This window comes from Equus quagga, chromosome 3 (genome assembly GCF_021613505.1).
Source record: "Equus quagga isolate Etosha38 chromosome 3, UCLA_HA_Equagga_1.0, whole genome shotgun sequence".
Taxonomy (NCBI): domain Eukaryota; kingdom Metazoa; phylum Chordata; class Mammalia; order Perissodactyla; family Equidae; genus Equus; species Equus quagga.
The window spans coordinates 58,362,641-58,376,870 of NC_060269.1; the positions used below are offsets into that span (position 1 = coordinate 58,362,641).

The 14,230-nt window shown below is 51.9% G+C and overlaps 1 protein-coding gene and 1 long non-coding RNA gene across 4 annotated transcripts; one reads left to right on the top strand and one right to left on the bottom strand.

Annotated features, from left to right (window-relative positions):
• Window positions 1-2,016: 2,016 nt before the first annotated feature.
• On the bottom strand, window positions 2,017-4,818 carry HAND2 (heart and neural crest derivatives expressed 2). Its single transcript, XM_046655641.1, has 2 exons — window positions 4,248-4,818; window positions 2,017-2,860 (listed from the first exon to the last, which is right to left on the bottom strand). Exons 1-2 carry the CDS (start codon window positions 4,800-4,802, stop codon window positions 2,762-2,764), a joined length of 654 nt encoding a protein of 217 aa, XP_046511597.1. The 5' UTR covers window positions 4,803-4,818; the 3' UTR covers window positions 2,017-2,761.
• Window positions 4,819-5,917: 1,099 nt separating this feature from the next.
• LOC124236692 (uncharacterized) lies at window positions 5,918-13,587 on the top strand. 3 transcript variants are annotated; one of them, XR_006887846.1, is made up of 5 exons: window positions 5,918-6,049; window positions 6,469-6,581; window positions 12,329-12,766; window positions 12,862-12,901; window positions 13,165-13,587. It is a non-coding gene; the product is annotated as an uncharacterized LOC124236692 (long non-coding RNA). The 3 variants fall into 3 exon arrangements; XR_006887847.1 differs by lacking the exon at window positions 5,918-6,049 and having other exon boundaries at window positions 6,106-6,581; window positions 12,329-12,459; window positions 12,571-12,766; XR_006887845.1 differs by lacking the exon at window positions 5,918-6,049 and having other exon boundaries at window positions 6,103-6,581.
• Window positions 13,588-14,230: the final 643 nt, after the last annotated feature.

Sequence of the window (14,230 nt, forward strand, 5' to 3'; positions counted from 1 at the left end):
TGAAGTGTCTGGCCAGTTGGGGTGTGCGTCCGTTAGGGTGTTTAGCCCCCTGGCGTGTCCGGTCTGCTGGCTATCTGCCCAGCTGGGGTTTCCAGCGGGTTGGGAAGTCGAGGTGGTTAGGCTGTCGGAGCCTGGTGCTGCGGGCCGAGCAGGCGGCGCGGCAGGGAGAGGAGGCCGGCGGCTCCCGGCTCAGGCCAGACAAAGAGGACGGGTTTCTGGAGCGCGAGCATAAAACCATGTGTAGCAGCGAGCTGCCCCGTAGCGAGGTGCCGCCAGGGTCTTCTGCTTCCCCTCTGCTGGTGTTTGAAAACCAGAAAAAGCGTTAAGCGAGCAGAAATGCTTTAAGGCCCAGGTGGCGAAGAGGAGCAACTACCCAAGGCAAGCATGGGCACACAGGCACGATGAAGATAACGCCTCTCCGGCTCCTGTTTTAAAAACCTCACCCCTCCACCATCATTCAGTCCTTTACCTCGGTAAACTCCTTTCTTCCACCCCTAGGAGCTGGCGTCTTTCTCTTGAAGGGATTAAAGCAAAGACGCAAAAGGCGGCTGGAGGCAGGAGAGGGAGGGAGCCACTGGGTCAAACAGACAGGGATCCCGAGAGTCATAGAAAATCAGGGCGCGCCTCCCTCCGCCCCCCAGTGCTATAAACAAAGGCAAGTGTCTGTAAACACAGCCCTGCGCCCACCACGTCGGCCCAGCGCTGGCTGACCCGAGGGGAGAAAGTTCAGATCGCTTTGGCCGAGTTGTTCTAACCCCTCGCCCTCGCGTTGTCAGCTGCCCGCAGGAGAAGCCCGCAGAACCGCTCGCTCGTCTCTCCCCGGGCACTTGCGAATTCGCCCGCTGCAGGCGGCGGGCTCAGAGTGGGCACCGGCGAGGCATGGGAACCTCTGGGACATCCAGGGAGGATCTGGAACCGAAGCCGAGGTGCGAACATCACCCGAGAAAGGGTTCCAGGATGGAAACCCTCTGGCAAGCCTCCCCAACACCAGATTTATATACGTGGCGTTTCATGAAACAAACCGCTTTTTAATACGTTTCACCTTTCTTCTCTCCCCTCCTCCCCACTCCCGAATCCCTCCCCTCCTTTCCCCCCTCTCTGGCCTGCAGGGTCCTTTATGGCACTTCAGTTTCTCTGGTTCCTAGAGCGGAGATTCCGGCTCTAGCCAAGCCCACAGGCAAAGGAGGCCTCAGGGACTTCCTTCCGGGATGTGCTGGGACTCAGGGAGACCGAACCTCCGACGAGGTGAAGTCCCGGGCGGCTGGTAGCCGGGGGAGGGAGACGCTTGCTCCGCTGGCCTGCGGCCGGGAAGACTTCAGACATAGCACAGTTAATATTGAGTTCCCTGTAGCTCCTTGTAAATCTGCCCCCACCCCCTTTAAATCCATGGTCTTGTTCGCGATTTCTTACTTGACGTAAAATTCCTTGTTACCTAATCTTGGACTTTTTTCGAAGGCCCTCCCTCTCCCCTCTCCTGCTCAGATGAGAATTCTCTTCCTCCCCCCAACTCCATCGAGACTACAAGCAAAAACCTCCTCTTTTCCCTCTTTCCTCTTCTTTTTTTTCTTGGATAAAAGCTGGATACTTTGCATTGAAAACTCTAGACTAGTTCCTGCGGCTGCAGTGACGCTTGGGGGGGGCTCCTCACACCTCCTCCACCGACAACGCGCTCCCCAAACAAAAACCGAAGCCCCCACCGAATGGCATCTGGTTGATTTCAGGAAAACAAGGACACCTTTCCACCTTATGGGCGAACGGCAGAGGCCTTTCCCTGGCCCAGACTGTCCTTCTAGAAACCACTCAGCGTTCTCCTGGGGGGTAGGGGGAGAGGGAAGGAGACAGGACTAGGATAGAGCCCAGGCCCTTTGGCAGGACCAAGGAACAATTCTCCAAGGACACCTCTTTTAAGGGACACTTCTCTTTAAGGGAGGGCCGGAGCTCAGGTTGATGACTGGTCGGAACACTGACTCTTTTAAACAAAGTTAGAGGCAATCATGATAATTTAGTTTACTTCTGAATACTTTAAATATTATGAAAACAAGTATAACAGTTTTGTTTTCAAAACTCTTTTGAGGTATCAATCATAAAAAGATTGGGGTTTTTGTAAAAAAAACACACAGTGGTTTATTGAATACTTACAACGTTTACACCTTCAATATTAATTAAATTCCACTTAGTTTTAGAGGACGGAAGTGCACAAAACAAATAGCTGTTGGAAACATCTTCGAATAGGGAACGACCACAGATGAAAGGACAGCACTATATACCGACCCCAACGGAAATGTTAGTGGCCCCGTTTTCTGCTTTGAAATAAAACTTTATAATCCCCAGGAATATTTATATCCAAAGGCCAAGTATTAAAGATACACTTCACATATACACTATTGTCCGATGTCTTTATCTTGAAGGGGTTGGGTGGGTGGGGAGGGGGCAACGCTGGTGTCTACACAGCCAGGAGGAAACATTCACACACAGAGAATCTACGAGACGACGGGATCCCTTACCACGCGGGAGTGTCCTCTTCATATTAAAATATGGAATGCTTTTCTTCAAATATCCACTTTTTTTGGAAGGGGAGGTGGGGAGCGGATGCCTCAAAGGGGGGCAAAGAGAGGGGAGGCAAATTGCACATAAATAAACCAGATGATTCCAAATGCAAGAAGTCCTCAGAGCGGAGCGCGGAGAGCATGCCCGGAGTCCTGGGTCTGCATCCGGCTCCTGGGCCCCGGCTCACGCGCTCTCCTCCTCCTCCTCCTCGTCCTCACTGCTTGAGCTCCAGGGCCCAAACGTGCTGCGGCCAGCCCGTCCGGCCTTTGGTTTTCTTGTCGTTGCTGCTCACTGTGCTTTTCAAGATTTCGTTCTGGGCAGAGGGGAGGTGAGGGGGAGAAAAGTGGAAAGAGAAATTCAGAGAGGAGACCCGGTTCCACGCCCCCCTAGCGCTTCCTGGGCCAGAAGAGACAGTGAGAGAGGGAGAAAGGGATGGGAAGTGGGATGGTTTCAAGTCCCAGTCCCTGCAGAAAAGCTACGAAGGTTTGCGCTGCCCTGGCTACCGCCCAGGCCTCCTCGCGCCTGAAACGCTCAACTACCGGATCCACAAGTTTATAAACAACCGCCCGTTTTCAAGTCGTTTATGGAGGAGCTGGGGGCCTTTTCTCTAACTCCAGATGTAGGGGCGCGAGCTGGGGTCGGCGCTAAATCTGGTTTCCCTGTTTTCAATCGCAATCCCAGATCTGCGCTCTGGAGAAGATGGGGAGAAGGTCCCTCCGCCCTGGCTTGGGCCTCTCCGCCCGCGCCCGCGGCTCTCCGCCTGGGGCTCTGTAGTGCCTCTCCTCCAAGGTCTTTGAAATCCCTGGCTATAGGGGAGGTCGCTCGGTTATGCAGCAACTAAAGCGCCACAGGCCCCAGAGAAGAAAAATTCGACAAATGGAATTCCTTTGCAGGCCCTTCATGGCAATAGCCCTGCTCTCAACACCACCACCCTATGGGCACTTGGGAGGAACTTGAGAATACTTTAATTTTCAGTTATAATTTCGTCGTACTATTAACGACAATAACAATGACCACAGTAATATTTACTTTTTTTGTGTCAAAATGTACAGGCTCATTCCAATAAAATAAGAAGTACCCCTGAAGTATACTCATCCAGGAAGTTACCTTTTAACCTCATTGCCAGACAGAAACTGGAGCTGCATTTTGAAGTTAAAAGTACTTATTGCATGTTGACCTTTACGTCTTCCACGCATAGTAATGAGAACAACCTTAAAACTCTCTTAGATCAGTGGCAGCCTGTTCTCAAGAGAGGGAAATGGGATCAATAGCGAAATAACTGGAATCGAGCGCTTCTGGGCGACTTATTTTAGAAATATCTGAAAGCAAGATAGGACTGGAGGCCAAATGAAGGCTCTAACGGACACGGAATGACGGGTCCGGGCCAGTGCGATGGGAAGATCAATCCGGCCCCTTAGTCCGCGAGGCCCGCCCTAAATGCCTGGGGGAGCAGCAATATCCCGGAGGGAAGATCACCAGCGCGGAGCATCCCTCTTTACCTCCTCCTCAGGCTGACACCCTTCCCCATCTCCTCTGCTTCTGCGGGAAACCATCCTTACCACAACCTGGTACAAACAACCTCGGCTCAGGACGCAGCCAAAGAAGGCAGGATGCTACTGCTCAGCCCAATTGGAAGGAGACCGGGAACAGCGGTGCCCCGAACCCCGCACCCCCACAGCCCACTGCCCCCTGGTACTGACCAGCTCCTTCTTCCTCTTCTCTTCTTTCACATCTGTTTTCTTGATCTCCGCCTTGAAGGCCTCCGCCTCGCCGTTCTGGTCGTCCTTGGCCAGCAGGTCCATGAGGTAGGCGATGTAGCTGGTGGCCAGGCGCAGAGTCTTGATCTTGGAGAGTTTGGTGTCTGCGGGCACGTTGGGGATGCACTCGCGCAGTTCAGCGAAGGCGCTGTTGATGCTCTGAGTCCTGCGCCGCTCCTTGCGGTTGGCTGTGCCCCGACGCTTCACCGGGCGCGGCCCCCCCAGGCCCGGGGGCCCGGCGCCCGGCGGCACCCCCCCGTAATGGGAGTGGTCCAGGCCGGCGGCGCCGCTGGCGTACTCGGGGCTATAGGACAGGGCCATGCTGTAGTCGGGGGGCGACATCTCGGGGTGGCCGATGAGCCAGCCATGGAAGTAGGGGTTCTCCTCGTGGCTGCAGCGGCTGGCGGCGGCGGCGGCAGCGGCGGCGGCGGCGGCGGCGAACGGATAGCCTTCATGGTGCACCACCGGGTGGTGGGGGAAGCCCCCTACCAGACTCATCTCGCCCTCTGCGCCTCTCCACGCGCCCCAGCGTGCGCGTAGCCCCGCCGCGCCCTCGGCCCGGGCCCTTGCTTCGGCGCTCGGCGGCCTCCCCCCCCCCCCCCCCCCCAGCCCCCGGGCGCCCGGGCTGGCCCCGCAGCCACAGAGGGGGGTGCTGCAGCCCGGGCCCCGGCCCCCCGCCTGGCCCGCTGGGCCTGCCTTAGCAGCGCTGCGGTTGCCGGCTCCCCATGGGGCGCGGCGAGCTGGTCCCGGCACCGTGCGCCCCTGGCCGCCGCCGCCGCCGCCGGCGGCTCCCGCCTTGCTCCACGGCCCGCGCGCCGGCTCCTGCTTCCTGGGCTGCTGTGGGGAGGCAGAATCCTCTCGTGCTCATGCAAAGGTGCCCGGCTTCCGCGAGGCTGCTTTGAGGAGTCGCCGGGCTCCACGCCCGGGCCGCGCTCCTGGCACCGAAGCTAACTCGGAGTCCCGGGACGAGTCCGAGCCGCGGTTGGAGGAACCGGCCCGGCTCTGCAGGGAGGCTGCGGGGTCGACTGCTCACTGTGAAGCTACCTCCATGCGACCCTCCCCTTCCCGCCCCTTCCCCTCCCCCCACCAGCCCGATCTGGGTTCTTGGGCGCTTATTGTTTTAATGAATTTTTTGGTTGTTGTTGTTTTGGTCCTTGAATGTGATTTTAGCTGCGAGTAACGTGTCCTCGCTCCTCTCGGGCTCCCTCGGAGGGTTTTCAGAGAGGTCTCAGTGCATCCATTTTCTCAGATCCTCTCCTTCTTTCGGGGGAAGGATCTGGGGCCCTGGAGGCGCCTTGGAGCGCGAAGGCGGCGGCTCCGGCTCTCGGAGGGGTCTGCGCAGTGGCTGAGGGAGCTCCTGGGTGGCGGCGGCGGCGGTTCTCCGGGACTGGACGCCGTGAGGGGAGCAAGCGGATTTTCCCAGCAAGATCTCCATGTACAGCTACATCTTTAGGGCCGCTCGGGTTAATATATGTCGTCAGAGGCTCCTCACGCCAATCCCGGGGCGGCGGGGGCGGCGCCTCGCGCGCTCTGCAATAAAACTTTTTGATGTTCTCCTTGCTAATTGCCTAGGTCCTCTTCCAGGATTGGCTGCCCCTTCATAACCATAAGATAATTAAAACGAGGGGGGGCAGGGTTAAAAAAACTTTTTATCAGCCAGAGGTTAATGCAAGTGTTTAGCAGATGCTTCACAATTAAAATATTTTTTCCCCTCAAGTCTTAAATATTGAAGAATCTGAAACCAGGTACAGTATCGCTCTACTTTCTTTTCTGGTTAAAAAACCCCAACAACTCAGCTATTGCTTTTCTAACTGTTTTGTAGGTCATCGAGGTAAGGAAATAAGCAGGCAGCCTCATGCAGTTTTGAGCAGGGGCCGAGATCAGAGGAGGCGGGCGGCGGGGGCCCCACAAAGGGGCGACTGGAAGCCGGAGCTGTCTCTCCGCCCGGTCGGGCACGGGGCGCGGCAGGCGAAGGCTGCTTCTTTGACCTGGGCGCAGGCTGGAAACCCCGGTCTTGCTGTCTCTTTTCTTATCTACCACGTTCCCCCGGCCAGGGCTGCCTGGGGTGGCTCTTGTTATTGTGGCTGCTTTTGGAGACGGTGGTTGAGACCCTCGGACGAACGGTCAAGCCGATTGTAAATGCTCTTATTTCCCTATTCTTCAGGGACACCAGCCCCAACGAAAGACCTTGGGCGATTTCAAGGCGCAGGCACCTCGATTCCCCGAATTTGTGGTGTGGCCGGTATCGGTGTTCCCTTGGTTTAACTAGCCTGTCTGGTAAGTAACTGAATATTTTTTACAGCGTGTTCAGAGCTTATTTTCCAGTTTTTATGAACAAACATATAAATATGTCTCTGCATTCCTGCCTCTCTCATAAAAGCGGGCATCTGTGGAAAGCAGGTTTAGTTATCGGAGGGGAACCATTAAACACCAGTTTAAGAGGCAAGCCGGGAGGACGGCTCGTGGATGTTTAGACTGCTGGCCTTGGTGATCTTGAACGCATTATAACGGAAAATGGATCTCCACTTGTAAGTTACCGGGCCGCAGGGCAGAGGGGCCTCGGCGCCCGCGTGGCGTGAGCATCTTGAGAAGACTCGGAAGGGGCCGAGAGGTGGGGGCGGACAGTGGCAGGAGCTGAAATGATCCCCGGGGCTTGATGGGAGCCGCGAAGGGAGGCTGATGTGTAGATGCGGATTCCGCCTGATAGAGCTCCGTGTGGAAAAGGGTGTCAACAGGAGCCTGCGGGCCGTAAATTAGAGAGACCCGAAGGCGGGGTGTGTAGAAGCCGGCTCGGGCCAGGGTTGCCCAGGGGAGACCAACACCTCAGATATCTTCCTTTGGAGGCAGAGTCAGGCCCCAGGCCGCAAAGGAAACCCCAAGAACTCGGTGAAGGCAGTCCTTTCCTTGCCGGTGGGCGCTTGCCGCCCGGTACATGGTTCGGGGATGGAAGGCAAGATCAGAGCGAATGGAGGTCGGAGTTGGGGAACTCCCAACTCCCGTGCTGCCAGGCATTCGGGGCTGGGGCCCCGCCAGCCACCACCCTGGGGGCCCTGGGCAGCAGCATTGAGAAATAGATTTTAGATCTGCAGTGGGTGGATGGTAGGAGAGGAGAAAGGAGTCAGAGAAGGATGTAGAAATCCAGGCTGGGAGCCCATGCAGGGCCCATTTTATTTCCTCAGTGAGGGGTCAGTTTCCCCCGACCCCCCAGCAGAGCATCTTAAGGCAGAGCACAAGAGGTGGGGAGTAGCTGAAAACAGACTTGTTGGTAAGTGCCAGGGGCTTGCATTTGGGCTCGGAACAAAATAGTGACCTAGAGCTTCGAACTTCCAACTTGGGTGGGTCTGCAGTTATGAGCACAAGGAGAGTCTTTAAGACCTTGTTCTTCAAGGAAAGAATATAGGTAGTGTGCTTGGGGTTCTGTTTACATTTTCACCAGAGACGCAACCCAGAATGTGTAAATACTGGTAGTTCAATCCTCTGACGTTTGATACATTGAAAAAAAAAAGTCTGTTTATAAAAACACATCTAGGCCTTGGGAGCAGGTAGACAAAATAAGATGATCGCACTCCTGCTAGAAACAGATACAAATTCAGGGACATGAGTTGGTAGGCTGCTTTCAGACCCAGAGGGAGTTTTGGGAATTGAAAGGAGGAATAAGAGACCAGGTAGAGGACTGGATTGGGGATTGGGATGCTGTGTCCACCAGAGGCAAGTGGCCTCAGTGGCAAAGCCTTCAGAACTTGCCACTTTCAGCCTTTCTCATGCTTTTTTAATTGAAACAAAAAATGGGCGAATCTCTTCATGGTCCCTGATAGCACGGCAAGTGATAAAAGAGATAGACAACATGGAACAGAAAAAAGTCGTAAAAGTTGCTAATCTGAACTTCAATCCTCACTGACAGTATCATTATCGGTTAACTAATGTGGTCCAAGGATCTAGGGCTTCTTGTCTCTCAGAAAGCCAAACCCAGGGGCTACAGCCATAGGAAGGCGGCTTGGAGGCAGGGGACAAATGGATGAACCCCTGTGTCTTCAGCTGTAGTTGCTGACACAGGCCAGACTAGCTGAGCTCCACTCTTAATGCACAACCAAATGCATCCACTTTTTTTGTCTTAGTGTCCTTCTTGGCGCACATTTTGTTCCAGGTCTAGTGGGATGCTGCATTAGCCTGCTGCTTTGGAAAGCTGTGAGGCAAAGAAGCCATCTCAAGTTTGCCCTCAATTTAGGTGGCCTGTGCCTTCTGGTGGTGGTAGTGGTGGTGATGGAGGGGGAAAAGAAAGGGAGGATGGTGAAGTTCCCAGCTTAGATGTCAGCCCAGGGACCTCAACCTTGGGTTGTACTATCGTGGCCTCTGATGTGCTGTTCCCCAAAGGGCACATGTTCTGAGTACTCGAAAACATGAGCAGCTGAGATGTTACGGGCTGGAGGCCGCCCGCAGGAGGAATCCTGCAAGGGCGTACTAACCACCTCTCCTTTTCCAAGGCCCTGGGCTGAGCTGCAAGCCATCTTACCCAGGGGCTGCTTCAGAGGAAAGCAGCCCCAGTTTGGGGGAATGTTTGTGATTGTGTGTCCATAGTCTTCACTGTAGCTGATGGTATGCCCACTGTGCTGTGCATTACATCTGCCTCCAGCTAAACAGACAGAACTGGGTTCAAACATACATTTTGAGCCCACGTCTCTTGTCTTTTTCCCTTCACCCCGCCCCTTCCCCTGGAAAAGATTCAAAGGGCACAGGAGAGGCTGAGCACTTGCTTGCAAACATTTTGATCTTGTGAGATATTACTTTTAAAATCAATCTGGTTTAAACTAAATATATTTTTTAAAAAAACTTCAGTCTGTTTTTAGGGAAAATACAGATATTTTTGAGGTATTTATTATTTCAAAAGCAAGGGCAGTTTGTATCTTGTGTTTTGCTCATGAGAACTCAAAATAAACTGGACCTGAAAAGAACCAGGCCGGAGGGCCATAAACACACATTTTATGTTTACGGGAATTATGGCTCAATTCCCCTCATCATTTTTCAAATCTCGTTTTACCTTATTTTCCCCAACGAACATAGTAGAAGTGACTGAGCATTCTCTGATAGATCTATAATGCTGTTATATAAAGTGAACCCCACAGCATGCTAAGAACCCCAGAAAGAACATCCAACCCAGAAGGTGGCAGAAGAAACAATGTGTTCTTGAAGATGTAACCCCAGCCCCACCTGCTCCAAGGATGGTACTTCTTGCGACACTCTGATGGCTTTGCATTCCTGTTGGTGCTAGGGTAGGATTGAGTCCTTTTACATGTTAGCCACTTAGTTCCAGAGACTTTAGGACATCTAAAACAAGGCATATTGTTGAGTGGGGCATATTGTTGAGTGTCTCCTTTTAACTGGAGTTTTTTAGTCCTTCCCTTTCTTGTTTTTCTTTTGGGAAATAGTTGTCTACAAACATAGCAAGTGACAGTGGCTTCAGAAATGTGTTGTGTACACCTACAAAACAGAATCAAGTTTGATTGGACTTTCATGTCTGTTTCAAAAATGAAGAGCAGGAAAAGCTGCCCTTGGCTCTTATGAGGTTTTGTTTCTTCTGAGCATTTTCTTTTTGGATTTTGGGATGGGGGCGGGGTATTTGGTGAACGAGCCCTCTTCCTTCCTTTTCCCCAACTAAAGCAGATCTGTGGAGATGGGGGTGGGGAGGGGCTGGTCCATCTGCGATGATGACCATGGAGGGGATGATTGCTTATGACTCCTTCAGCTCAGTTTTGCTTAGGAAACAGTTAAGTCAGTGGAGAAAATGGAACTTGTTTGGTGCCTGTAAATTCACCCCCTCCCCATTTAACCCTTCTCTCTCTCTCTCTTTCTCTCTCCCAACCACTCTGTCTCTTTCTTTCTTTCCCTCTCTCCCTCCTATCTCCCTTCTCTCCTTCCCTCCCTTCTAATTTACCTTCCAGCAATGCTTGGATTTACAAGATTTTTTGTGTCATTGAATCTGAAACTGGTGAAAAAGAATAAGATACTGGTTCATCCTTACATCTTTTGAGGAAAATATTTTAAAAAATTGAGATATAACAGACATAGAACATTGTGTAAGTTTAAGGTGTACAGCATGTAAGAATAATCTTAACATCCAGGATTATAGGCAGTGGGTATTTCATTTTCTCCAACTAATCGTGACTAGAGCTCCATAGTCACTGGCAAATGTGCTGCTGCTCTGGACAGATTTCATGATAAGGGAGAGCTAGATGTTTTGCCAGGCATCCAAGTCTGTCTATGAAGCTAAAATACTTATTCATACTAAAGGGAACAAAAGATATTACATGTGAAAGGGCTTCACAAGAGCCAGTGTGTGTACATGGGAGGTGTTATTAATGTTATTATACTGGTCCTAAGAGGTACTGTAAATCTGATCTTTGCTATTTTGTGGTAAAATATAGCGTTGAGAGCAAAAGTGGCATAAGAAAATACATCCCACAGGATTTATGTTAACTACTCATCCAAATTCTTGTTTCAAGCAAATTACATACACATTAGCAATATTTTCTTCTAAGCCAGGAGGAAAGCATTCAACATTTGGGTGAGGAAGTAGTTGTAATTTTGCATATGCGCTCTGCTCTATGGGAACAGTAAGTAACAGACTTCAACTAGCCTGCAATTCGGTCTGGGGTTCAGAATAAAATAAGAAAGCAAAGAGGGCAAATGGCAACTTAAAATGTGGGGCTTTGGACAAGCCGTTTCTGTGACTGAAGGGTTTGTTTGTGACTTGACGGCCTGTGCTTTCCCACTTCTGGCTGCAGTGTTGTCGCATTCCTGGGATGTCCAGTTCTGAAGCCTCCTTTGCAAATTCACAGAAATGGATTTCTTTAGTGCTGGCAGTTTCTCCCAAGCCTTTTCTATTTTCTTCTAGGGCCTTTCCTTCTAGACAAGGGACGTGAGCCAGGATGGTTAGGTTTCAGGTTAACAAAAAGAAACACTTTTATTGTCAATATTAATGGCAAATCTCGATTTTTACAAGGCTTGGGTTTAGCAGCACGAGCAGATCAAAAGCAGCTTGGCTTGGTTTCTCAATATTCTCTGGAGCTTAGACAATTAACTGCAATTTTGCTTCTAACGAAACAACACAGAAAAGTTAGTTACGGAATTGTTCAAGTTAGTCTTTCGGCAGAGATTTTTACCTGTGTACATGTCAGAATCTCACAAATTTGTCCACTGAACTGGAGTTGAGTTTTGAAGGAAATCTCCTTAAGAAAATGTGTGAGCAGAGTGTCTTCATTTGCAACACCACGAGCCTGTTTCAGTGTGCGCATTCCATGCTTGCCTTTCTGGCCGGGTAAGGATCCGGCAGACTGAGGTCTCCCTGGTAATTTGGGTACACCGAGTCTCCAGTTAATGATAGATAATCAGCCTTTGGGTCATTCGGTCATTCTCTTATTACAAACCCCTCCTGCTCTCTCTGATCTCCTTTCAAACTAAATTTCACACAAACAAATAAAGCAAGACAGGGACAAGTTCTTAAAAAAAAAAAAGAGAGAGAAATATTAGAACCTCCTGATACAGAACTCTAAACAAGGAAGGCAAGCTAAAAGAGGATAGGAAAGAACATCTTATCAAAATGAACATGTTGTGTACAAAACATTAAAAGAAAAGGCTCTGGTTTCTGTTAAAGTGACAGAAAATTAAAATAAAAATAATTGCAGGGAGAAAAGTTATAATATAAACAGAGAAGGCAGGATGCTTGCTGGAAATGCGCAGCACTAGGAGGCTCATTTGTTGTTACAGATTATATATCTGCCTCGTGAATGCTACTTTGTTCCATTTTCCAGAAGAGAATGGTTTTCTTTTTAATACTTGTGTGAGTGCCCACTTAAGTTAACACAGGCCAAAACCTCGAGGAACAAAAAATGGAATTGCATTCTGCTTGCAAAGCATCCAACTTCAAATGAAGAATTGGTTGCATACAAAAAAAAGCAGAATTCCATTCAGAATACATTTGAAGGCTCCACTAAATCGGTGTGACTGATGCTTTTTTATTTTGCTGACAGAAGGCGAAGATCATACTTGGGCAAGTACAACCGAAACCAGTCCTCCCCTGGCCCCTCCACCCCAAGGGTCTTCATTTTCCCAATCTACATCTGCCTGTGACTCCAGAAAGACAAGCTTCAGATTGGCCAAGGTACATCTCTGACCAGAGCCCTCCGGGAAATGTGCAGGAATGTGTGGCTTATGGTGAGGAGCTCTGGTGAGGGTGCCCCCAGTGCCATTTTCCTGCCCCTGCCCTTGACAGTCCTTTCTGGCCCAAGTCCGGAGCTCTGGAAGGTCAAAGTCTAGCTGCTAGTGTCATCTCCAAGCCCTCGGTTGTCAATCCTGAGACAGATTGGAATTTCCGCTCAAGGCTTGATCAACTCACAATTCTCCAAGTTGGAGGTGCAGCCGGGAGATGGCAGCAGGTGGTGAAAGTGTGACCCCCACTTTGTCTCCAGGTATGGGTCTGGCACACTTTGACTTGTCAGCATAGCTGGCAAACAACCCATCTCTCTCCCACATTAAAGAATCCACACTTCTTTGTTTCTTCCAGGCCCAGCTTAAATTCCACCTCCTCCAGGAAGCCTTTCCAGGTATTGCTTCCCTTCTCTTTGCTCCCCCAAATGAAGTCTCTTTTCTTCTGAACTCTTTTCTAGTGCTCCTCCCCATATTCCCTCTGGTAGGTCTCTGGGCACCTATCTTTCACTTCCTGTGATTGTGGGTTCCTTGAGAGCCCAATCAATGCATTGTACCCAGTAGATGCTTAAACAGCTTGTGTAAAAGGGATGACTTAGAGAACTCGGGTGAATTCCGCATATCCCAATTGCAATCGGATTGGTTTTCTTTATTTTGAAAGCGACTGGAGCTAGTAGAGGAGTTGGACGTCTTCCATTAGGCAACAGAACTTCATCTCCACGCCCTAGAGAGAAGCAGGGAAGGCTTCCTCCGGATGGATCGCGCTTGCAATGGGTCTCCGTCAGCCGTCGTTGGATCCGAGCGTGGGAGACCCAGCCCCGGCCTGGCCTTCCCGGGTCGCCCCTCTCCACGTCCTGAGCTCCCGAGTCAGAGCTGGGCAGGGCGGACTCTGGGCTCCCCACGGACTGGCTGCGTGACCTCGGACAAGCTCCTCGGTCTCTCTAAGCCTTAGTTTCCCCATCTGAACAGTGGGGAATGACACCGACCTCGAGAGTGTGCAGGGAAGGTTAAACGAGATGAAGGTGCACGAAAGATCGAGACGCCTGACGCACAGGCTGCGCTCAATAAATGTTTATGCATTTTCTCTTCCCGTCTCTTAGCTTTCTTGCCTTTCCTTCCAGCCGCCTGAAGACCCAGCCCCACCGCGATGGGCCGGGGCGCATCGGAGGGCACCGCCTGGTCTTGGTGCCCACGCCGCGCAGAATCGCGCAGCCCTGGGGATCCAAGGGCCTCAGCCTTCGCAGGACGCTGGGCTCCGGAGAGTGAGAGGCCGGGCTGCAGCCAAGGCCCAAGGGTGTTGGGGGGCAAGGGGCGCGGCCAGAGCCGCCTCCCCGGATTTAGGCCATTGGCCTTGTAGCCCCTGCGTTGGCTGCTGGGCCACCCCCTCCATCCTCGTTAAATTCTCGTTTTGATCCCCACCCCCCTCTCGGTTCCCGCCACTCAGGAGGCCGGTTCTCTGTCGCGCAGGCCGAGGGAGGGCACCGCTCCCGGGTGGGATGGACCCCCAGCTTCCGCCGCTCGGCTCCGAGGACTTGCCGCTGGAGGCCGGCAGGAAGGGGTTAAGCGCGTCCCTCGCCCCCACCCCCGCACCCTGTGCGCCGGGCGAAGGCCGCCGCTTCCCTCCTGAGGTCTCATTAGGGAAACCCTCACCGCTATTTTCAACATTTCCTCAATCAAGTGCCTTTAAATAGAGCTGCACAAACAAATTGGCGGCAAAAGCGTAGATC

Coding starts and splice junctions, on each gene's coding strand:
- HAND2 (XM_046655641.1), bottom strand. CDS start 4,802: ATGAGTCTGGTAGGGGGCTTCCCCCACCACCCGGTGGTGCACCATGAA. Junction 2,861..4,247: donor AGAAGAGGAAGAAGGAGCTG/GTCAGTACCAGG, acceptor CCCTCTGCCCAG/AACGAAATCTTGAAAAGCAC.